Source organism: Tachysurus fulvidraco, chromosome 1, assembly GCF_022655615.1.
Source record: "Tachysurus fulvidraco isolate hzauxx_2018 chromosome 1, HZAU_PFXX_2.0, whole genome shotgun sequence".
Classification (NCBI taxonomy): domain Eukaryota; kingdom Metazoa; phylum Chordata; class Actinopteri; order Siluriformes; family Bagridae; genus Tachysurus; species Tachysurus fulvidraco.
Genome location: NC_062518.1, coordinates 18,275,797 through 18,298,296, shown reverse-complemented (window position 1 = coordinate 18,298,296; position 22,500 = coordinate 18,275,797). Strand labels below are relative to the sequence as shown.

The 22,500-nt window shown below is 47.0% G+C and overlaps 4 protein-coding genes and 1 long non-coding RNA gene across 9 annotated transcripts in view; 2 read left to right on the top strand and 3 right to left on the bottom strand.

Annotated features, from left to right (window-relative positions):
* LOC113647124 (tyrosine-protein kinase JAK1) overlaps positions 1 to 10,199 on the top strand; it is a 16,450-nt gene extending 6,251 nt beyond the window's left edge. For 2 of the 3 annotated variants that reach the window (XM_027153705.2, XM_027153706.2), the window contains 17 exons: positions 41 to 198; positions 277 to 391; positions 582 to 777; positions 4,631 to 4,734; positions 5,285 to 5,431; positions 5,587 to 5,674; positions 5,767 to 5,894; positions 6,007 to 6,142; positions 6,922 to 7,073; positions 7,207 to 7,357; positions 7,453 to 7,547; positions 7,660 to 7,852; positions 7,992 to 8,116; positions 8,226 to 8,398; positions 8,485 to 8,602; positions 8,718 to 8,828; positions 8,904 to 10,199. In XM_027153705.2, the coding sequence (XP_027009506.1) occupies positions 41 to 198; positions 277 to 391; positions 582 to 777; positions 4,631 to 4,734; positions 5,285 to 5,431; positions 5,587 to 5,674; positions 5,767 to 5,894; positions 6,007 to 6,142; positions 6,922 to 7,073; positions 7,207 to 7,357; positions 7,453 to 7,547; positions 7,660 to 7,852; positions 7,992 to 8,116; positions 8,226 to 8,398; positions 8,485 to 8,602; positions 8,718 to 8,828; positions 8,904 to 9,029 (2,316 nt within the window). In that variant the 3' untranslated portion in view covers positions 9,030 to 10,199. Of the gene's footprint in view, positions 1 to 40; positions 199 to 276; positions 392 to 581; positions 778 to 4,630; positions 4,735 to 5,284; positions 5,432 to 5,586; positions 5,675 to 5,766; positions 5,895 to 6,006; positions 6,143 to 6,921; positions 7,074 to 7,206; positions 7,358 to 7,452; positions 7,548 to 7,659; positions 7,853 to 7,991; positions 8,117 to 8,225; positions 8,403 to 8,484; positions 8,603 to 8,717; positions 8,829 to 8,903 lie in introns of those variants that run through there. The other variant, XM_047815600.1, reaches the window with a different exon arrangement.
* Positions 10,200 to 10,975: 776 nt separating this feature from the next.
* Positions 10,976 to 11,584, top strand: LOC113647029. The gene is made up of 2 exons (XR_003441589.2): positions 10,976 to 11,034; positions 11,298 to 11,584. It is a non-coding gene; the product is annotated as an uncharacterized LOC113647029 (long non-coding RNA).
* A 222-nt stretch (positions 11,585 to 11,806) lies between these two features.
* LOC113647027 (phosphoglucomutase-1-like) lies at positions 11,807 to 17,771 on the bottom strand. Of its 3 annotated transcripts, none has more exons than XM_027153560.2 (11): positions 16,572 to 17,770; positions 15,825 to 16,020; positions 15,592 to 15,738; positions 14,630 to 14,755; positions 13,695 to 13,885; positions 13,456 to 13,610; positions 13,069 to 13,184; positions 12,787 to 12,922; positions 12,512 to 12,695; positions 12,309 to 12,440; positions 11,807 to 11,948 (listed from the first exon to the last, which is right to left on the bottom strand). In XM_027153560.2, exons 1-11 carry the CDS (start codon positions 16,827 to 16,829, stop codon positions 11,859 to 11,861), a joined length of 1,731 nt encoding a protein of 576 aa, XP_027009361.1. In that variant the 5' UTR covers positions 16,830 to 17,770; the 3' UTR covers positions 11,807 to 11,858. The 3 variants fall into 3 exon arrangements, with proteins under 3 accessions (XP_027009361.1, XP_027009362.1, XP_047671779.1); XM_027153561.2 differs by having other exon boundaries at positions 15,825 to 15,987; positions 16,572 to 17,769; XM_047815823.1 differs by having other exon boundaries at positions 11,826 to 11,948; positions 12,309 to 12,418; positions 16,572 to 17,771.
* Positions 17,772 to 18,048: 277 nt separating this feature from the next.
* On the bottom strand, positions 18,049 to 21,741 carry LOC113647028 (angiopoietin-related protein 3-like). Its single transcript, XM_027153562.2, has 7 exons — positions 21,171 to 21,741; positions 20,924 to 21,034; positions 20,709 to 20,820; positions 20,518 to 20,631; positions 20,340 to 20,435; positions 19,392 to 19,661; positions 18,049 to 18,366 (listed from the first exon to the last, which is right to left on the bottom strand). The coding sequence occupies exons 1-7, from the start codon at positions 21,702 to 21,704 to the stop codon at positions 18,212 to 18,214; spliced, it is 1,392 nt and encodes a 463-aa protein (XP_027009363.1). The 5' UTR covers positions 21,705 to 21,741; the 3' UTR covers positions 18,049 to 18,211.
* Positions 21,629 to 22,500, bottom strand: part of LOC113647024 (low-density lipoprotein receptor-related protein 8-like) — a 48,671-nt gene continuing 47,799 nt past the window's right edge. Inside the window, exon 20 of the mRNA XM_027153554.2 lies at positions 21,629 to 21,766. The gene's annotated coding sequence lies outside the window, so the exon portion shown is untranslated. The remainder of the gene's footprint in view (positions 21,767 to 22,500) is intronic.

Below are 22,500 nucleotides of genomic sequence, written 5' to 3'. Positions count from 1 at the left end.
AGTATTAGATGTGTAGGTCATGTGTGTTCGTCCCTAACAGGAAGTGCACTTCAAAGGTCGTGCCAAGGCCCTGGCCTTCGCCAGCCTGATAGACGGTTACTTCAGGCTGGCTGTAGACGCACATCACTACCTGTGCACTGAGGTCGCTCCAGACTACGTAGAAACCAACCTACGTGAGGGATGTCACGGTCCTATCAGGTAAAGACCCTGACTTTTATCTTTAATGTAAATGTCACAGTGGGCAGGTGATGACGTGATGCCCCGTGTCTCCTGCAGCACAGAGTACGCTGTTCATAAGCTGAAACAGGAAGGCTATGAGGAGGGCATGTACATCCTGCGCTGGAGCTGCGCACATTACGACCACATCCTGCTCACTGTCATCTGCAACGAGGTTACACAACGCTTCACGTTCACCAGAACACCAGATTGTCTGTTTTCTTTAACGTTAATTATAAATGATCTACATAAACAAAGCGTATCTCCTTTATTTATTTATATAGTTGCTTTCTCATTAGCCATCCCTTCGATCCTATCTTGTACATCAGATGTTTATGTTGTCCTCATGGACTTGTGTTATCCAGAGAGATGTCTCCGGTGAGATCATCAAGACCTTCAAGAACTTTCAGATCGAGAGGACGGATGGAGGATTTCGTCTGTGTGGGACGGACGTGGAGAAGCCGACCCTGAGGGAGCTGACTGACCGTCTGTGTGGTCACTGTCTAAGTACGGACAACATCACCCTGAAACTGGGACGAGGTTGTCCTCCTCAGCCTCGAGGTAGAGCTCTCGAAAAATTCACAAAATCCTGATCAAATGTCTGTCTATCCTGAGAAGGGGGCGTGGCGTGTGTGTGTCTCAGTGAGGGTGGTGTGTGTGTCTCAGTGAGGGTGGTGTGTGTGTCTCAGTGAGGGTGGCGTGTGTGTCTCAGTGAGGGTGGCGTGTGTGTCTCAGTGAGGGTGGTGTGTGTGTGTCTCAGTGAGGGTGGCGTGTGTGTCTCAGTGAGGGTGGCGTGTGTGTCTCAGTGAGGGTGGCGTGTGTGTCTCAGTGAGGGTGGCGTGTGTGTCTCAGTGAGGGTGGTGTGTGTGTGTCTCAGTGAGGGTGGTGTGTGTGTCTCAGTGAGGGTGGTGTGTGTGTGTGTCTCAGTGAGGGTGGCGTGTGTGTCTCAGTGAGGGTGGTGTGTGTGTGTGTCTCAGTGAGGGTGGTGTGTGTGTGTGTCTCAGTGAGGGTGGCGTGTGTGTCTCAGTGAGGGTGGCGTGTGTGTGTGTGTCTCAGTGAGGGTGGTGTGTGTGTGTCTCAGTGAGGGTGGTGTGTGTGTGTCTCAGTGAGGGTGGTGTGTGTGTGTCTCAGTGAGGGTGGTGTGTGTGTCTCAGTGAGGGTGGTGTGTGTGTGTCTCAGTGAGGGTGGTGTGTGTGTGTCTCAGTGAGGGTGGTGTGTGTGTGTCTCAGTGAGGGTGGTGTGTGTGTCTCAGTGAGGGTGGTGTGTGTGTGTCTCAGTGAGGGTGGCGTGTGTGTCTCAGTGAGGGTGGCGTGTGTGTCTCAGTGAGGGTGGCGTGTGTGTGTGTCTCAGTGAGGGTGGTGTGTGTGTGTCTCAGTGAGGGTGGTGTGTGTGTGTCTCAGTGAGGGTGGCGTGTGTGTGTGTCTCAGTGAGGGTGGTGTGTGTGTGTCTCAGTGAGGGTGGCGTGTGTGTCTCAGTGAGGGTGGCGTGTGTGTCTCAGTGAGGGGGTGTGTGTGTGTGTCTCAGTGAGGGTGGCGTGTGTGTGTCTCAGTGAGGGTGGTGTGTGTGTGTCTCAGTGAGGGTGGCTGTGTGGGTGTCTCAGTGAGGGTGGGGTGTGTGTCTCAGTGAGGGTGGTGTGTGTGTGTCTCAGTGAGGGTGGTGTGTGTGTGTCTCAGTGAGGGTGCTGTGTGTGTCTCAGTGAGGGTGGTGTGTGTGTGTCTCAGTGAGGGTGGTGTGTGTGTCTCTCAGAGAGTGTGGTGTGTGTGTCTCAGTGAGGGTGGTGTGTGTGTGTCTCAGTGAGGGTGGTGTGTGTGTGTCTCAGTGAGGGTGGTGTGTGTGTGTCTCAGTGAGGGTGGTGTGTGTGTGTCTCAGTGAGGGTGGTGTGTGTGTGTCTCAGTGAGGGTGGTGTGTGTGTGTCTCAGTGAGGGTGGTGTGTGTGTGTCTCAGTGAGGGTGGTGTGTGTGTGTCTCAGTGAGGGTGCTGTGTGTGTCTCAGTGAGGGTGGCGTGTGTGTCTCAGTGAGGGTGGCGTGTGTGTCTCAGTGAGGGTGGTGTGTGTGTGTCTCAGTGAGGGTGGTGTGTGTGTGTCTCAGTGAGGGTGGTGTGTGTGTGTCTCAGTGAGGGTGGTGTGTGTGTGTCTCAGTGAGGGTGGTGTGTGTGTGTCTCAGTGAGGGTGGTGTGTGTGTGTCTCAGTGAGGGTGGTGTGTGTGTCTCAGTGAGGGTGGTGTGTGTGTGTCTCAGTGAGGGTGGTGTGTGTGTGTCTCAGTGAGGGTGGTGTGTGTGTCTCAGTGAGGGTGGTGTGTGTGTGTCTCAGTGAGGGTGGCGTGTGTGTGTGTCTCAGTGAGGGTGGTGTGTGTGTGTCTCAGTGAGGGTGGTGTGTGTGTGTCTCAGTGAGGGTGGTGTGTGTGTGTCTCAGTGAGGGTGGTGTGTGTGTGTGTCTCAGTGAGGGTGGTGTGTGTGTGTCTCAGTGAGGGTGGTGTGTGTGTGTCTCAGTGAGGGTGGTGTGTGTGTGTCTCAGTGAGGGTGGTGTGTGTGTGTCTCAGTGAGGGTGGTGTGTGTGTGTCTCAGTGAGGGTGGTGTGTGTGTGTCTCAGTGAGGGTGGTGTGTGTGTCTCAGTGAGGGTGGTGTGTGTGTGTCTCAGTGAGGGTGGTGTGTGTGTGTCTCAGTGAGGGTGGTGTGTGTGTGTCTCAGTGAGGGTGGTGTGTGTGTGTCTCAGTGAGGGTGGTGTGTGTGTGTCTCAGTGAGGGTGCTGTGTGTGTGTCTCAGTGAGGGTGCTGTGTGTGTGTCTCAGTGAGGGTGGTGTGTGTGTGTCTCAGTGAGGGTGGTGTGTGTGTGTCTCAGTGAGGGTGGTGTGTGTGTGTCTCAGTGAGGGTGGTGTGTGTGTGTCTCAGTGAGGGTGGTGTGTGGGTCTAGTGTGTGTGTGTCTCTGTGAGTGGGGTGTGTGTGTGTCTCAGTGAGGGTGGTGTGTGTGTGTCTCAGTGAGGGTGGTGTGTGTGTGTCTCAGTGAGGGTGCTGTGTGTGGTGTGTCCTCAGTGAGGGTGCTTGTGTGTGTCTCAGTGAGGGTGGTGTGTGGTGTCTCAGTGAGGGTGGCGTGTGTGTGTGCTCAGTGAGGGTGGTGTGTGTGTCGTCAGTGAGGGTGGTGGTGTGTGTGTCTCAGTGAGGGTGCTGTGTGGTGTGTCTCAGTGAGGGTGGTGTGTGGGTGTCTCAGTGAGGGTGTGGGTGTGTCTAATTGAGGGTGGTGTGGGTTTGTCTCAGTGAGGGTGGCGTGTGTGTGTGTGTCTCAGTGAGGGTGGTGTGTGTGTGCTCAGTGAGGGTGTGTGTGTGTGTCTCAGTGAGGGTGGGTGTGTGTGTCTCATTGAGGGTGGTGTGCGTTTGTGTGTCTCAGTGAGGGTTGTTTGTGTCTCAGTGGAGGGTGGGTGGGTTCTCTGTGAGGGTGTGTGTGTGTCTCAGTGAGGGTGGTGTGTGTGTGTCTCAGTGAGGGTGGGTGTGTGTGTGTCTCAGTGAGGGTGGCTGTGTGTGGTCTCAGTGAGGGTGTGTGTGTGTGTCTCAGTGAGGGTGGTGTGTTGTGTCTCAGTGAGGGTGGTGTGTGTGGTCTCAGTGAGGGTGGTGTGTGTGTGTCTCAGTGAGGGTGGTGTGTGTGTGTCTCAGTGAGGGTGGCGTGTGTGTCTCAGTGAGGGTGGTGTGTGTGTGTCTCAGTGAGGGTGGTGTGTGTGTGTCTCAGTGAGGGTGGTGTGTGTGTGTCTCAGTGAGGGTGCTGTGTGTGTCTCAGTGAGGGTGGTGTGTGTGTCTCAGTGAGGGTGGTGTGTGTGTCTCAGTGAGGGTGGTGTGTGTGTGTCTCAGTGAGGGTGCTGTGTGTGTCTCAGTGAGGGTGGTGTGTGTGTCTCAGTGAGGGTGGTGTGTGTGTGTCTCAGTGAGGGTGGTGTGTGTGTGTCTCAGTGAGGGTGGTGTGTGTGTCTCAGTGAGGGTGGTGTGTGTGTGTCTCAGTGAGGGTGCTGTGTTCAGCTGAGGGTGGTGTGTGTGGGTCTCAGTGAGGGGTGGTGTGGGTGTGTCTCAGTGAGGGTGGCGTGTGTGTCTCAGTGAGGGTGGTGTGTGTGTGTGTGTCTCAGTGAGGGTGGCGTGTGTGTCTCAGTGAGGGTGGTGTGTGTGTCTCAGTGAGGGTGGTGTGTGTGTCTCAGTGAGGGTGGTGTGTGTGTCTCAGTGAGGGTGGTGTGTGTGTGTCTCAGTGAGGGTGGTGTGTGTGTGTCTCAGTGAGGGTGGTGTGTGTGTGTCTCAGTGAGGGTGGTGTGTGTGTGTCTCAGTGAGGGTGGTGTGTGTGTGTGTTATATTCTCCTTACAGCTCCTTCTTTTTCTTCTATTTTATATGTGTGTTTTGTTGCTGCTTCTGATCTTTTGTTTCTTTTGCACCGTTTTGTTTTTCAGAGCTGTCTAATCTCCTGGTGTTGACAAGACCAGACTCCACAACTCCACCCTCCCTGAGCAGCCAGCTGGTCTTCCAACGAATTAACAAAGAGGACATCATACAGGTTGGAACTGACCCACTTTTCTTTATTAACCCTTTATATGACCCTGATCCTGAGATCTGTTTCAGGCACAGAGTCAGTGAATCAATCACAGAGTCAGTGAATCAATCACAGAGTCAGTGAATCAATCACAGAGTCAGTGAATCAATTAGAGAGTGACTGCATCAGTCACAGAGTGACTGCATCAGTCACAGAGTCACTGCATCAATCACAGAGTCACTGCATCAGTCACTAAATCAATCACAGAATCATTGAATCAATCACAGAATCATTGAATCAATCACAGAATAGCTGAATCAACCACAGATTCGCTAAATCAACCACAGATTCGCTAAATCAACCACAGATTCGCTAAATCAATCACAGAGTAGCTGAATCAACCACAGATTCACTGAATCAACCACAGAGTCACTGAATCAGTCATTGAATCAATCACAGAGTCACTGAATCTCTGCATTCTCTCTCTCTCTCTCTCTCTCTCTCTCTCTCTCTCTCTCTCTCTCTCTCACACACTCTTTCCTCTCTCTGTCCTCTTTCTCTCTGTGCTCTACAGGACAAGCATCTGGGGAAAGGAACTCATACGAACATTTATTCAGGCACGCTGACTCTAAAGGGCGATGAGGACAATCTGATCAGCTTCAGCACTGAGGACATTCCTGTGGTCCTGAAGGTGATCGGAGCAGGACATAAGGACGTATCAGTAAGTGTGCGTGTGTGTGTGATGGACCTGTGCTCATAGTCAGAGAAATTGAGCTCAGGCAGGAAAGGACTTCTGTTCTATAGAATGTTTTCACGTGAGACAGATAAACATCGATACAGTGAGACGTGACGAATGTTTCGTTTTTTTTTAAACAGGTCTTTTTGGAAACCGTAAGTCAGATGCGTCACATCTCGCACAAAAACATGACACGTCTGTACGGCATCTGTATGCACAGCATGGACAGTAAGTGTCTCCACATGCCACAGGATAACATGCACATTCTCCAGGATTTGAGAAAACGCAGCTTAACCAATTGTGCTGTTTGTCTTCCTCAGTCATCATGGTGGAGGAGTTTGTGCAGCACGGGCCTCTGGATCTGTTCATGCGTGCTCATCACGCCAAACTCACGCCGTCCTGGAAGTTTCAGGTCGCCGAGCAGCTCGCTAGCATCCTCAGCTATCTGGTGAGACAAAACATTATGGCAGCGAATGTATTCGCTAGGTCCAAATTGTCTTCTTGTCCAAAAGGCATTTCTTTTTAATATGATTTATAAATGCTTATGTTTTCTCCTTCAGGAGGACAAGAAGCTCGTCCATGGCTATGTGTGCACAAAGAACATCCTGCTAGCAAAAGACGGTCTGAATGGACAACAAGCTCCGTTCATAAAGCTCAGCAACCCAGGAGTCTCTATCACTACGCTCAACCGAGAAGGTAACGAAGAGCTGAGCTTATAATATTACACGAACACATATGTACAGGACACAATACATACAGTGTGTGGATTGGGACACGCCCACAGTGGACTGATGACTGTAGTAAATGATGTGTGTGGATTGGGACACGCCCACAGTGGACTGATGACAGTATTAATGATGTGTGTGGATTGGGACACGCCCACAGTGGACTGATGACAGTATTAATGATGTGTGTGGATTGGAACACGCCCACAGTGGACTGATGACAGTATTAATGGTGTGTGTGGATTGGAACACGCCCACAGTGGACTGATGACCGTAGTGAATGATGTGTGTGGATTGGGACACACCCACAGTGGACTGATGACTGTAGTAAATGATGTGTGTGGATTGGGACACGCCCACAGTGGACTGATGACAGTATTAATGATGTGTGTGGATTGGGACACGCCCACAGTGGACTGACCACAGTATTAATGATGTGTGGATTGGGACACGCCCACAGTGGACTGATGACCGTAGTGAATGATGTGTGTGGATTGGGACACGCCCACAGTGGACTGATGACCGTAGTGAATGATGTGTGTGGATTGGGACACGCCCACAGTGGACTGATGACCGTAGTGAATGATGTGTGTGGATTGGGACACGCCCACAGTGGACTGACCACAGTATTAATGATGTGTGTGGATTGTGACACACCCACAGTGGACTGATGGGATCAGGCATTTACATGACATATGGTTTTATAAAAATCGGTGTAATAATTGTAATCATTGCTGTGTGTGGTGACAGAGTGTATCGATAGGATCCCGTGGATCGCCCCAGAGTGTGTGAAGAACCTTAAAGCGCAGAACGTGGCTGCAGATAAGTGGGGCTTTGGGACGACGCTGTGGGAGATCTGCTACAACGGAGAAGTGCCGCTCAGGGACAAGAAACGTGCTGAGGTGCTTCAGTCTCACCGCTAACACCAGATCTGAGTGTTTACTTCATTTTTATTAACAGATATTTAAACACATTGTGTGTGTGTTTGTGTGTGTGTGTGTGTGTGTGTGTGTGTGTGTGTGTGTGTGTGAGCAGAAGGAATGGTTCTACGAAGCCAAGGGCACGCTGGTGATTCCTGACTGCAGCGAACTGGCCGAGCTCATCACCCAGTGCATGAACTACGACCCCAGAAAGCGACCGTTCTTCAGAGCCATAGTGCGAGAACTGGACCACATCAAGGAGCAAAGTGAGCGGAGATAATCACACGAAGCCTTCACACCAGCGGCTGCCTTGTGACATACAAACTCCTTCCTCATGCCTTCTTCTTTCATTTCTCCTCAGACCCAGCGATGGTCCCAGGCAGTGCTCCTGTGCAGGAGATCGACCCCACGCTGTTCGAGAGCAGGTTCCTCAGGACCATCCGGGACCTGGGAGAGGTACGGCTGGGCTGACGAGTGACACACACACTTCAGTAACTAAGGGTTCTTAACCCGTGCTTTCACCAAGCTACAGAGTGTGAGTGTGTAAGTGTGTCGCTGTGTGCCGCAGGGTCACTTCGGGAAGGTGGAGCTGTGTCTGTACGACCCACACGGAGACCACAGCGGGCAGATGGTCGCTGTCAAGTCACTGAAGTCAGAGAGCGAAGGACCTGAGACCAGCAACCTGAGGAGAGAAATCAACACCATGAGAGAGCTTTACCACAACAACATCGTCAAGTACAAAGGCATCTGTACTGAAGAGGGTTAGACCACACACACACACACACACACTTTTCATTTTTATTACTGTTTATTTGGAGAAGAAAACATAAAGGTAAAAATGTGTTTATTGTGTGTGCATTAATGTGTGTGTGTGTGTGTGTGTGTGTGTGTGTGTGTCAGGTGGGAGAACCATTAAGCTGATCATGGAGTATCTCCCTGCTGGGAGTCTGAAGGACTATTTGCCCCGACACAAAGCTCAGACAAGTCAACAACGCCTGCTGCTCTACGCCATCCAGATCTGTCAGGTACTGAAGTCTTCATCATCATCATCATCTTCAGATATCAGAGTAGGAACTGTCCTCTATGTGACCTGTGTGTGTGTGTGTGTGTGTGTGTGTGTGTGTGTGTGTGTAGGGAATGGAGTACCTGGGCTCTCAGAACTACATCCACAGAGACCTGGCGGCTCGTAACGTGCTGGTGGAGAGCGAGACGCTGGTGAAGATCGGAGACTTCGGCCTGACCAAGAGCATCAAAGACAACGAGGAGTACTACACAGTCAGGGAGGAGCAGGACAGCCCGGTGTACTGGTGAGTGCTCAGACATTCCATTCCTCCTTCTCATACTGAACCCCACGGTCGTCCTGAACTATAAAGATCTCCACCTGTTTATCTAGGTACGCTCCTGAGTGTCTGATACACAGGAAGTTCTACAAAGCCTCAGATGTCTGGTCTTTCGGAGTCACGCTGTACGAGCTCATGACCTACTGCGACCGCAAGCTGAGTCCTCCTGAGGTAAAACAACAGCTAAATGCTAACAGGAAACATTCCCCTAATGCAGCTTGTCATGTTACATAAACGAACTTCGCCACATCAGCAGTTCAGCTCACCTTCATTTCTTGTCTCTAAGATGTTCTTGAACACGATTGGCCGATCTCACGGTCAGATGACGATGGCGCGACTGGTGAAGTCTCTGGAAAACGGGTGGAGGCTTTCCTGTCCTCCACAGTGCCCAGATATGGTAAAGCACATTCTCCTTCTCCACATTGTCACCATGTCCTCCCGAGTACCTTCTTACCGTGTCCACGTTCTGTAGGTGTACACACAGATGCGGAGGTGCTGGGCTCACGCTCCGGAGGACCGAGTGGACTTCAAAGGCCTGGTGGAGGTGTTCGAGCGTCTCTTGTCCAGCGAAGAGCTCGGTTTATTGCACAGCGGCTAAAGCGCTAACTATCTTCTTATACGTCGCCGCCACTGTTTTTTTTTGTTCCCTTCACTCAATTTAATAGATCTTCAGACTTCTGAGCACTTACAGAGTCAGAATCATGGACGGTTAGAAGATTAATTCTCCCTGATGAACTTTCACACTAGATGTTTAATTTGTTCAGATCTCTCTATACAATTCTACATGAATTAACACGTGGCTTCTCAGAGGACACCGAAATGGTTTTAATTTATTAAACAGCATCCGTCGTACCTTTTAAGGCAGTTTATCTACAGCACGTCAGGACAGAATGAGACCCGGTCGGTGTGTAAGTCATAACTGTGTACAAAGACAAGTTCCTGAACACGGTCCGGTTTATCGGTTCCGGTTCCTGTGTGTGTTCTGTAGGAACAGATAGCTAGATACGTATTAATGACGCTGTCAGACACGTCGAGGAAGAAAGTGCTGATGTTTCTCTGTAGCCACACCGCAATAATATGACATACATGAGTGCTGACGTTAAATGTATTATATTTGTGAACATTTGTGACGTTATATACAGTATAGGGTTGCAAAATTCTGGGAATTTTCAAGGCTGGAAACTTTCCATGGGAATTAATGGGAATATATGGGAATAAACTGGGAATTAAAAAAAAAAATGCAGAGTTGTCTATAACAAGGAACTTAAATGTGGTTAAAAAAAAATCTTGCAGCACACTGCTTACTGGAGGGCCATTGAGGGTCGTTTAACTAGTTGCTTATTAGCATGAATATGAATTATATGAATTTCCCTATATTCCCATAAATTCCAGTAAAGTTTCCAAATTGGAATGTTTCCAAAATTCCCCAGATTAAGTTCCCGTGGAAATTTACCCTAAACTTTCTGCCCCTTTGCGACCCTAGTCCTATGTCACACCATATAGCTGTAGTTCACTTCACCTACAAGGCTGCAAGCTTCATTGCCTCGGTTTCCATTTTGCCTTTAAATCTATTTTTATGTTAAATCTCTATCATTGTTATCCTCTGCACAGAATCGACACAGCAGGTAAAAAGTGAGCGATCTGGACATAATAATAATAATAATAATAATAATAATAATAATAGTCAAACATGTGCTTTCAGTTTGGTGCTTGTTTTTGACGTCTTTGTCAAATTCATTCCAACATTATTAAAATTCTCTTTATTTCACTGGTTGTCGTGTCGTGTTTTGTTTCTTTTGTCGGATCCAGTTCGCTAAAGTAACTCCGTGATCAGAAAGATTGATGTCTTTGTTATTTATTTGGTGTGGTGTCTGAGCTCCGGTCTGACCATCAGCTCGTCCACTTCGCCGTCCCTCAGTTCCGGTCTCTCGGTGCCGGGACCGGAGGGGCTGCCGTGTCTGAGCAGAAAGCAGCAGATGATCCAGACAAGATACAGCAGATATCAGGGCAGTTCTGGTTCTATACAACACTGTCTGTCTAAGAATATTTTAATTAGTGTTTAATCAGAAATATAAACAGAATCGGGAGGCGTGGCCTCTGTATCTGTTGTACGGAGCAGGTAGATCTCCAGGGCTGTCAAGTGTCCCACATTAACGTGACAGTCCCTCATGTCGGTCTTTTCTCATGCTCTCCCGTCACACATCGTATTTGTCACGAAGAAAAACGGACTATTTATCATATATTTAATAAGCCGCAGCGCCCAAAATGTATCAGTCCGCACCGCTGTCTCTATGGAAACCAGGCAGGAACCAAGCGCGTCTCTCCTGGAGAAATCCGAACATCAGAAAATAGCACTATTGTATCTGGGTAAGATTTAACACAACAACCAATGAAAAAAACCCATATTCATTAGAGCGGGAATTTTCGATGGTCGGTGTGAACAAAACCTCAACACGAAACAGTTTGTCTCTGGACGGGACATTGTCCTCAATCATGTCTCTGGACAGGACATTGTCCTCAATCATGTCCCTAAACATGTCTGGGCTTGTGCTGAACTGTTTTATATGGGAGCAACATTACACATGATAAAAGGATCCAAAAAGGTAACAAACACTTACAATAAACACCACCAGTCATAATCTCTCTCTCTCTCTCTCTCTCTCTCTCTCTCTCTCTCTCTCTCTCTCTCACACACACACACACACACACACACACACACACACACACACACACACACACACACACAACTTAATAAATGGAAACTAAACAAATACTTTGTATTTGGTTAAATTGCAGTCAGTGATCCTTACTCCTCCATTATTGTTTGTTTGTTTGTTTGTTTATATCTATTTATTTATTTATTTAGGGGGGGGGGTGTTGGAGATGTCACGCTCGCCTGTCTTTAAAACTTGAGAGCCCTGGATCTCTAATTACTTCCACTCCAGTCTGTCTGATCCTACATCTCCTCGAACGCTTCCTCGGCATCGGGTCGCACACGGTGTCTTTAATCCTGTGTGTGATGTCCGACCGACTGCGAGACACGATGCTGTGAAGCGGCTTTAGTTTTCAGTGTGGATTTGGAAGCGAGTCAGATAACAGGAAGGAGAAGTGATTCACATGATACATGCAATAAAAAGATATTACAGTCTTTTACATTGTGTCATATTGTGTGTGTGTGTGTGTGTGTGTGTGTGTGTGTGTGTGTGTGTGTGTGTGTGTGTGTGTGTAAAACACTGCAAACATTCTCTTACATTTAGATGCTGTAGCGTTTGACGAGGTGTCACGAGTCCACCGTCTTTTGCCGTTGCTTAGCAACCGTGTACAAAATACAAGACGCCATTATTATTAATTTTTTTTTTTTTTTTTTTTTTCCAAAAAAGTGATTTTTATTAAAAAAGTTAGACAAAAAAACCCCACAGATATATAATTATGTAATGAGAGTAGGAGCGGATCTCTTTGTCCTTTCACACAGCTGAGACAAGTTGAGCGCGATGTTCAGCAGGTCAGATAACTTCACCTGAGGTCAGTGTAAAAAAAGAAAGGAAGAAAAGGAGGGAAAGAAAATGAAAGAGAAAGAAAACGACGGTTTTAGACTGAGTTCCAAAATAACTGCGTAGTGTGTAGAACCTAATAATAATGCTAATAATACATTACATACAAGAACAACAACAAACACATTAACATAAATAAATAACATCTATTTTCCTCTATTAACATGACCATGATTTTATTCTAATTAACATATCATGGAATGAACGTTATCCGTTTTCTAAATAATTAATCAGCCAATAATCCAATGTTTGTCTGTGTAAAGTGTCTAAGACTGGAATGTGAGGAACATGTAAGGAGCACAGAACAGAACTGTGTCCTAACTGACCTGTGGGTCGTGTAATAGCTGGTTTTCGTCTTTCTCGTAGCCGTCCACGTAGAGATGTATCGTGGCTCCTGACGCGGTTCCACTGAGACGGAAAATAATACGAGAGCCGCCTTTAAACAGGATCCGCAGTCCCTGTGGAGAGGGAGATGTAGATGTTTATTAGTGAAGCTGTATGACGTCGTGTTTTGTGTGTTAAACTTCACCTGGTTCCGTGTGATGCTTCCGTCTACAGGGTCGCTGTACTCAAAGTTATCTGCTTTCTCCACTGCGTAGGTTTTCTCTCCTACCGTGATCTTCTGTCCCACAAAGGTCTTGTCTGTGATGATCACCTCCAGATCCAGCATCAGGTCCACCGCGACGTCGATCTCCACGTCCTCGTAGTCATACCTAGCAGGTAAAGAAGGAGGGACTTTCACACAGGGAAGGTGAGTTAAGGTGATGAATTAGAAAAGAAATGAGGGTCCTCTTCCCCCCAGACCTGGTATAGTAGTTCCTGCCGTAGGTTTTCCAGTGATCTATCATGACTTCCTCAACACTCTGTTTTCTAAAAGCAAGAACGGAGAGCCAGGCGAGCACGGCCCAAAGCCCGTCCTTCTCACGGATATGATCCGCACCTGAAAACAGGAAACCCGGCTTCAGGTGACAGTGCCGATCGTGTGCCGGTTCATGTGTCGGCATGTTAATGCTCTTATTCTTTACAACTGCACCGTTTTAAGACAGAAGACATAAAGCCTTCACAGCACTCATTACATTGATCTACCTGTGCCGAAGTTCTCCTCTCCACACAGCGAAAGGCGACCGGCGTCCATCAGCTTTCCGAAGAACTTCCACCCAGTTGGAGTTTCATACAGTTGAATCTTGGTTGCTTTCGCCACACTGCAGAGAACGAGCGTTACGTTACTGCGGCCTCAGGGTTCCATCACAACTACACGTGTGATTAAAGACGAGTCACACTATCGCTCTGTCACATTGTGCTGAAGACAGAGAGCAGAGACGCTGAAACGTGAAGAAATCCTTTTTTTTATCCTCACCAATCTGCATTTTCACCAGTAGATACAAAAGCAAACTGGTAGTGTGACTGCAGCTCACCACACCGATCACCATATCTACGATAAAACCCGTCGTGCTATATGAAAGTTATCTTTACTTGTCGAGTGCCGCGCTGCTGGACATTGTCCTGGCGAAGCCTCGCACCCCCATGTGCTGAAAGTAAGGGATGCAGAAGATGTTTGCCGCAATAACAGCAACCGAATCCGAGGGGTTGATGAAAAAGCCATTTTTGCCCAAGATCATGTTACGGTCCTGGAGACAAAGAGACACGAGGGTTTGAGTTACAGCGGGTACTGACACTGATCTATAGTGGTGTATGTCTCTAAAAATACTCACACCGTCACCATCGAACGCAGCTCCGAAGTCAAACTGGCCGCTCTTCATGGTCTCCAGCAGATCTGCGGCGTTGGTCAGGTTGGGATCTGGAAGCCGACCGCCGAAGTCCTCCTGAGGGATGCAGTTAATGGCCGAGTTGGCAGGAGAACCCAGCTCTTCACACAGGATCTTTTTCACATACGGGCCAATCGCTTCAGGACAAACATGAAGACAAGAGGTCCACATGAGCTCTAGTTATCTTATCGTGACTTCGTCCTACTTATTACTACTATATATATCGCTATAAACATCAGTAGTGGTTGATGATTGACAGCTTTCAGTTTTTTTAAACGATAGTGTTTAATATTAGCATACACAGCTGTCAGGAGTCCAGGGAGAACCGATTCTGCAGAACAAAACCAAACCAGGTTCAGGCACCGGACTCCAGCTGGTGTTGCTGTGATCAGATCAGAACTGACCCAGTTACAGAAACATTTCTGCGGTGATAGCATCTTGTTTAGTGAAATGAGTGACCACATGAACCTCCACATCCCAGCCTCCCCCTCCAACTCCCCCTCCCTTTCCATCTGCCGTGGCTTTTTAAAATGTCAGCTCTAGAGTGCAGTAAATGCGACAGGGATCCTGTGTGAAAGGGGAAATCCTGCTCAGGTTTCAGTGTAATGTCAGTTATCTCACCTTTAATTATTTACTGGGAACTCTATCTACATGACCCAGTCTTGGAAAAGTAAACCTCTGCCCCTCCTTCTAGACGGATTATTATACAGCACATGTTCACAAAGACGAACTGAATTTAAAGGAATGCTAATTACACAAGAAACGGTTGTTGTTCCCAGTGTGAGATCTGGAAGCTCCTGGCTGTACATTCTACAACACACATCTCTGTAGTCTGTATAACGGTTAACAGAAGAGAACGTTTGTGACAGAAGAGTTTCTACCTCCGTTCATGGCGTCTAAACGGATGCGTATGTGATTCTGGCCTGACAGAAGCTCCTTCAGTGCTGCAAAGTCAAAGATGTTCCTCAGCATGTTGGCGTAGGATTCCACCGGGTCCACAATCTCAACTGCGCAGGAGACAGAGAGCATTTATAAAACGTTATACAGGTTAAGCGTCACGTTATCACTCCACAGGCTTGCGCTTTATGTTTCTATATTTTATGTTTCATCTTCTACCGCTTATCCAAACTTCTCAGGCGTCATCGGGCATCGAGGCAGGATACACCCTGGACGGAGTGCCAACCCATCACAGGGCACACACACACTCTCATTCACTCACACACTCACACACTACGGACAATTTTCCAGAGATGCCAATCAACCTACCATGCATGTCTTTGGACCAGGGGAGGAAACCGGAGTACCCGGAGGAAACCCCCGAGGCACGGGGAGAACATGCAAACTCCACAAACACAAGGCGGAGGTGGGAATAGAACCCCCAACCCTGGAGGTGTGAGGCGAACGTGCTAACCACTAAGCCACCGTGCCCCCCTAATATAATATTATCTTTATATTTGTGATCTAAAATTGCTGTATTGTAATAGGAATTAAAAAAACTCCACTCTGCTCTCTAACCCCAACCCTGTAAGGTTCTCCACTAGATGTTGGATTGTGTCAGCTACAGGAACATCAATGAGATCAGAGGTCTGATGTTCAGTCTGTGTTCAGTGGGGTTGAGTCTGACTCTAACCTTCACCTCCTCACCACGTCCTAATGGAGCTGCTTTGTGCACAGGGACATTGTCATGATGGAGCAGGGTTTGTAGTCCCAGTGAAGGGAAATTGTAATGTTCTCACTTTGTCCCAACAGTTTGGGGAAGGATCACAAATGGGAGCGATGGTCAGACGGTCCAATATTTTTGGCTGTATAGAGTATCTATGGCAGCAGAGATTCCCTCACCAACCTGTAAAGGGTTTGAATTTGTTCTCCAGGTCGAAACTCTGCTTGCCGAGTGTTGTCAGGTCCACCGTGAGTTCAGGGCAGATGGCGTATTCCTCTAGACTCCTGCTTATCTGGAAGATTTTATCCGTCACAGCCGTGGGTGCAGGCCCTTTGAGCCAGATACATTTTTGGTAATTGGATATCAATTTTTTTTTAAATAAAAATCTTCGATTTGATGCTCAGGTATCATTTTACCTCCATTAGCAATGTTGAACTTGATGCCAAATTCCCCATCCGGTCCTCCAGGGTTGTGACTGGCGGTGAGAACAAACCCACCGATCGCTTTGAACTTCCTGATGACGCTCGACACCGCCGGCGTGGACATGATGCCGTTCTGACCAATCAGCAGGCGGCCGACCTGAGACAGGTAAGGAACGGAGGACAAAACAAGCTGCAGAGGATTTTAGTCAACAAACTGATGATAGATATCAACTAACATAACGATTCATAACGATTCTTTTGTCCTGCTCTAAACGTTCAGGTCTGTAATATTTAATACTGACAACTAAAATAGTAGAGAAAGTTATTTATATTCACATCAGAAGGAAACCGTATTTTAACCTGTGACCTTTGTATTGAATAAATATCCTTTAATTGATGCACCACTGGGGATTTTTAACACCACAGCCGTTACGCTCGTGTTTCTCCGACTGCAGCGGAATCCGAGCGGCTAAATTAGAAAGCATTTCTAGTCGACCCACAATTTATTTACAATCTTCCTTTCTATAAATATCACCACCCCAGAAGAGGTGTCGAGAACAAATATCCCTGTTGGACAGCAGACAACAACAAAAGCAGATCTACATAACGAGCTCTATTTAAGACCGGTTTGCCGTTAGCTTGCACCTGACTCTTGCTAATCATTTAAAAGGATCGTCAGCATAATAAAAAGTATTACAGTATGTCAGACTGCACATTTAGCAAATATACTACAGGACTTACCCCGTTGGCCGCAGCCATCTGCACTATGACCTGGATGGCGGTGGTGTTGAAGTAACGCCCGTCTCCTCCCACCACCATGGTGCAGCCTTGACGTTCTCGCAGGTCGATGGAGGAGAAGATACTCTGGATGAAGTTTTGTAAGTAGTTCCTTTTATACTGGAAAACACGGACGCTTTTCCTGAGGCCGCCGGTGCTGGGCCTCTGGTCAGGATACGGCGCGGTTTCCAGGTGCAGCACCTGTAGAGGTCTGTCCTCCATCGCTCAGAGGGACAACAACGACAGTGAAGTCAGGAAGTGTGGACAGTGTTACTGCACACTGCTCTGTCCAGGCACTGGGACTGGGGGAAGAGTAGAGTAGAGTTGAGTAGAGTAGAGGGGAAGGAAGAGCCTTATAGCAACCCCAAGCATTCCTGAAGCTGGCAGAGCAGAACATTAGAGATCCAAATATAACTAGTAACAGAAGACGAGTTACTCCTCACACATGTGCAGGGGCATCACTGTCACGCTTCACAGCGCAGATGTCTCATCAGGGCCACATAAGTCAACTAATCACCAGCTAAACCCACCTGATATGCAGGGAATTAGCTCATGAAATTCAATCATTTTGGCACCCGATGTGTTACGACAAGCCTCCACGTGTATTATTGGATTTCCGAGCAGAAGCAAAGTTAATATCAGAAGTAAAGTTCAGTAAATGTGCGGTGGATTGCAGCAGGACACACCACTCATGATGGGGGGTTAATTAGCTGCTCTGGTGAATCAGATGTGTTAGATCAGATCAGTTATCCCTGGCTGTAAACACTAGGTGGCAGCACAACCATTACATTCTACAGAAACTGATTTTTAACTAACGCCAGCGTGACTTTTCTTTCTTGGGTCTTTCCAATAAATCTGAGTATTTAGAACACTTTTGCTGCAGTTAAACACAAACCATAACCTCTTGGAGAACATTATTGTAGGTCTGATTGTGTAACAAAGAGCTGTTTATAATACTGATGTGAACGGAATCCCAGGGATTTGTAAGGATCTGCCAAAATTCTGCGGTTATTCGACATAATAAAGGATCCAAACGACATACAGATGCAGATGAAAGCAGATTCTTCTCCAACATGTGGTTAATGAAACACTTAATCTACCATCCAGCTCGGTGTCATGTTTAAATATCTCACATTAAAGCAACGTTACTTTCACGGGTTTCTGTCTGTTTCACATCAACATCCTTATCTTTATCTTTATGTATGGAAATGTTCCTGAAACGTAAAACATGCGATGTGAACGGCACGAGCTACAAAAGAAACAAGATGTCAAAAGTTCTGGATCTTAACATGGACCAAAACCTGAATACAATTCACCTTAAGCAGCAAAGCCTTAAGGACGGGCATTACCAATCAAGTGTGTGTGTGTGTGTGTCTGTGTGTGTCTGTGTGTGTGTGTGTGTGTGTGTGCTGTTAAGAATAAAAACAATGCAAGACCTGTATTGTGTTCCATCAGAACTCAATCTGAAAACTTGTTGTTTAATGGACAACATGCCGCTTGGCTTTAATGCACTCTGATGCTACAGACTCACATTTCATCTGGTTAAAGAGACCTAACAGGTATTTGTGTTCATTCCCACAGCCTTTCTTCTGCTTTACAGGTGACTATGTTTCCTGATGGTGACGAATGGAAATCTGTGTGGATTTGAAGTGGGACTGTCCTTTATTGTGCTTCCCTTGCAGTCCTTTCCTATGAGCTTGGCTCTGGATGCATTTTCCATTCAGGTTAACATCTCCACAAGCTCTGAACCACCAGCCTCCTGAAACAGAGCCACACATAACATTGGAGTCTTGTTAGGGGATTGTACAGAGTGTACCATGTGTCTCAGTGAAAGAGCTTTATTTCTACTTTAGTGTATAGATGCAAACTCATGTAAACATTGCTGGCAGGGCAAAATGTGCAAGGGCAAACCTGACTAGGGCAAAATGACAAGAAATCAGGGAAAGCTCATAGCTTGGGCTAAATCTTCTTCTATGGTACATACACACTAGAGGTCTTCTCGGGTCTAAAGAAATGTACCCGACCCCAAGTGACCCGAATCACTTTTTACCCGAACCCGACATACATACAAAGACCCGACCCGAGACAAACCCGAAAAAATTAGACCTGAGTCCGACCTGATGGCATTTTTTTTTTTTACCCGACTGGACCAGAATGTTGCGTAACTCTACACTAAAGTAACCGCTATAGAGTGGATTCAAAATTCATTGACAGGTCTGTTTCAACGAAAATGAGCTCACCGCCAGCCACACGTCACCAGCCACATGTTGCAAGCGGTCTTGGCAAACAGAGGAGAGGTTGGAAAAGGACTCGAGTCGATGCACACACATGAGATACAGTAGTTTGGGTCTTCTCGGGTCCGTTCGGTAAAAACACATTCAATTTAAATTACCCAATTATTATACCCGACCCGTGTCCGAGGTACACGTGAAACTTTTAGACCCGAAGCCGCTCAGGTCTCGGGTCGGACCTCGGGTTTTCGGATCTAAGTGGTCCCGTGAAGACTTCTAATACAAACTATCTGTTATAGGGTGCCATTACTTTTGTCCTGCTTGAAAATCCCTTCTCATTAGCCTATAGAAGTGTTTTATAACGAGTTTAAGCCGACCCATCTAGGTGCACGTTATAAATAAACTCACACAATCTCAGGAGTCGATATTTTCCACAGCGAATTGGATTTTCTCTAATATCTCTTGTGGAAATGTTCCTGTGCTCCACCAGCTCCATAACTGAGCCCTGGTGTTATCGGTCACGTGACATTTTCTACCTGCAGAAGAACTCTACCTGTATAATCATGAGCACAGTTTGGGGTTTTGTGTCTATCTCCATCGTTGCGATCTTTGGTGGAGAACCTCAGTCTTGTCGGGACGTCCGTATCCGAGATCGGGTCTCCAACCTTGAGGTGGATGGTGTAGTTGTAGTCGGGGCCGTCCAGCGTGTACTGCAACTCCATGGAATGTTTTTCCTCTTTCCAGTTCTCCATCTGAATGTGCAGGAGAGAACTGCCCTGCTGGGTGATGGAGAAGATCTTCCTCAAACCAAGCCAGAACTCACCTACAGAGCACGATAACAAGCATTAAACACTGTGGGAAGTTGTTCAGCATCTCTGCTGCTTCTACACTGGATTTCACATTCATATGACATTGTACATAGAAGATGGTGAAGATTAGGCTTAGGGTTAAGATTAAGATTAGGCTTAGGGTTAGGTTGGTTGTGGTAGCAATACCAAAGTCCCCTAGTGACACCAGAATAATAAACAAACACACAACAAATTAGCACCAAAAGCGCTAAACACATCTCAAATGAAGCCTAGTGGTTAAGGTGTTGGACTACCGACCGGATGGTCATGAGTTTGACTCCCAGGTCCACCAAGCTGCCGCTGCTGGGCCCCTGAGCAAGGCCCTTAACCCTGAAATGCTCAGCTGTATAAATTGAAGTAAATTATAAGTCACTCTGGATAAGTGTGTCTGCTAAATGCTGTAAATGTAGAATGAATGAAATGTAAATAGATTTAAAGATGCACTTCCTTCTCTTTCCTAAGGAACTAAAGGAGGGTGGATTAAGAGTGATACCCCGACCGTGCTGTGTACGACACACGGAATAACAGTTCTCCAGTATTCTGAATCACAGAAATAAGATTCTTTGCGCTTCAGACTGTCTCTGCCATTGTTACACTCTCATTGGTGTATTTTTAGTTTGAAGGAGAACCAACATTCCAAGTACATAACTCACTCTTAAAGTCTCCGAATCCGTCCTCATAACTCTGCCAGGACTGGTTAAAATCAACAGAGCCATCTTGTCTGTGCTGAATAACCGTGAAGGCTCCATCTGTGGGGAGCAGAGCTCGTGTTATCGGGACATCAGCCTACACCTATTCGCTGTACCACTGGGGTGTCTGGTGTGTTCTTACCCTCTGTGAAATGGCAGTACACAAGGAAAGGCTCGGATCCGTTCGGTTTAATGGGATAAAGGCCACTGGTTTTCTCTCCACTGCTGAACACCTCACCACAATGTCTCAGGAAATCTACAAAACGATCGCTCACGCATTCAATAAGAGGAATTGCTAAAATACCTTGAAGTCCACATCACCGGTATCCTCACCACTTGTAAAGCTTCCATCGTTGGAGTAGTTGGACAGATAATCTGACACGCTGTAGCTTTCACCATCCCAACTAAAGTTCCACAGAGTTTCCTGAAGGCTGGCAGAGTTCAGCTGGAGGTGAAGTGACAACAAGGTTGTGTTTCGACAATCAGAAGTTTTGGCTTGTGTTTATGTAAAAGATTTACACGTCTAAGTGAGAAATAAAAACCACTACCTTATTCTCCAGACTTTTGATCTTGATTTTCTGGTTCTTCAGTTGCTCACTTTGCTCCTTCACTGCCTGCAGAAGGTCTGAGATGCTCTTTTCTTGGGCTAGGATCAGCTCCTGTGTTGATATCATTATATATAACTCATCCCCATGTCAGTATTTTGCCCCACTTAGCTTATTGCTGGGCTTGTAAATGCACAAGAGGTGTACACCATTTTGACTGGTGGCGCTACAGCAAGAGAAATAATCTTACTTTGTGTGCTGAAATCTCTACAAGCTGATCTGCCGAGAGAAGACCTCGAGAAAGTCCGCTCAGCTTCTGCTCGATCCCTCCGACCTGATTCCATAGGTGGATTCTCTCCCTCATGATGTCGTCTACTTTAGAGTTGATCTCCAGAGACAGGCTCCTGATCTCCTCGTTGTTGGCTTGGAGCACCACAGTGGTCTTCTTCAGTTCCTCTTCTTCCTCTTTGATCTTGGTGGTTAGCACAGACAGCTGGTTGAAGGACTTATCAAAAATGTTGAGCTTTTGAAAGATGTCACTGATCTGGCCCTTTGTCTTCTGCACAAAGTCCCTCAGGTTTTTTCCGAGCTGCAGGAGGCCGTTAGCAATAAGCCGGACTTCATCCAGGGCTGCGAAAGCCGACCGCGTGTCTGATGGAGGCATGTTTGGCTCCTCGGTGTCCTCTGCTGCTATTGGGAAAGCGTTGGTGGAGAACATACATAACAGCAGCAGGCCCAGCTTGATGGTGGCACAGTTCTCCACACTGAGATGAGCCAGCGTCATGGTTGTTGGAGATCTTTCAGCCCTCTGTGTCCAGAGAAGCCCAAAGTCCCTTTATATTTGTCCTGTTGTTGATCATTAAACCAAATTAGAAAAAAATCCAGAAAATATTTTAGATTCTGATATTTAGCCGTTTTTCTACAGATCCAAACATTATCTGTGCAGTTCTTTAAAAACGAGTCTCTTGTGTCCGACGTTTATTTCTCAAAAGTAAAAGGTTTTCAAATGATTATTTTAAATCTCTTTGAGAAAAATCTCAGTTATGCAGTCAGTGTGTTCAGTGTTAGAAATAAAGGTCTGAAATGTTCTTAGTTAAAGATGCAGATCCTGGACGTCACTTATCTCAGTGTGACCAGGCTATTGGGTGTCGGACAGTCCGCTCCCCGATTGCGCCGGATGTGGGACACTTTAATAAGGTGTAAGGAACTGTTCTTGTAATTAAACCGCTTAAAGCTTGTGCAGGAAAGCAGAGAAATATTTAGTGCACTGTACAGATCGTACCACTGAATGCCTTTTAGACCCAAAGTCATAAGTAAAAACTTGAGAAACCTCTCCTTGGACTTTTCCATGATATTTTTCCATGAGATGATGCAACATGTCATTTCATTTTATTCCTGCCACGGTTTCAGTGGCAGTTTGCCGTCTGAAAATTGAGGGTTAGCGTGTTCTCTAATGCGCTGTGGTCACTCCGACAGCACAGAGCTCTGTTAGCCCGCGGCTAACTGTTAGCGCTCTGACATCTCGTCTAAAATCACAACCGGAACATTTCTCCATTTTGTGTTAAAAAACGGCTGGAGGT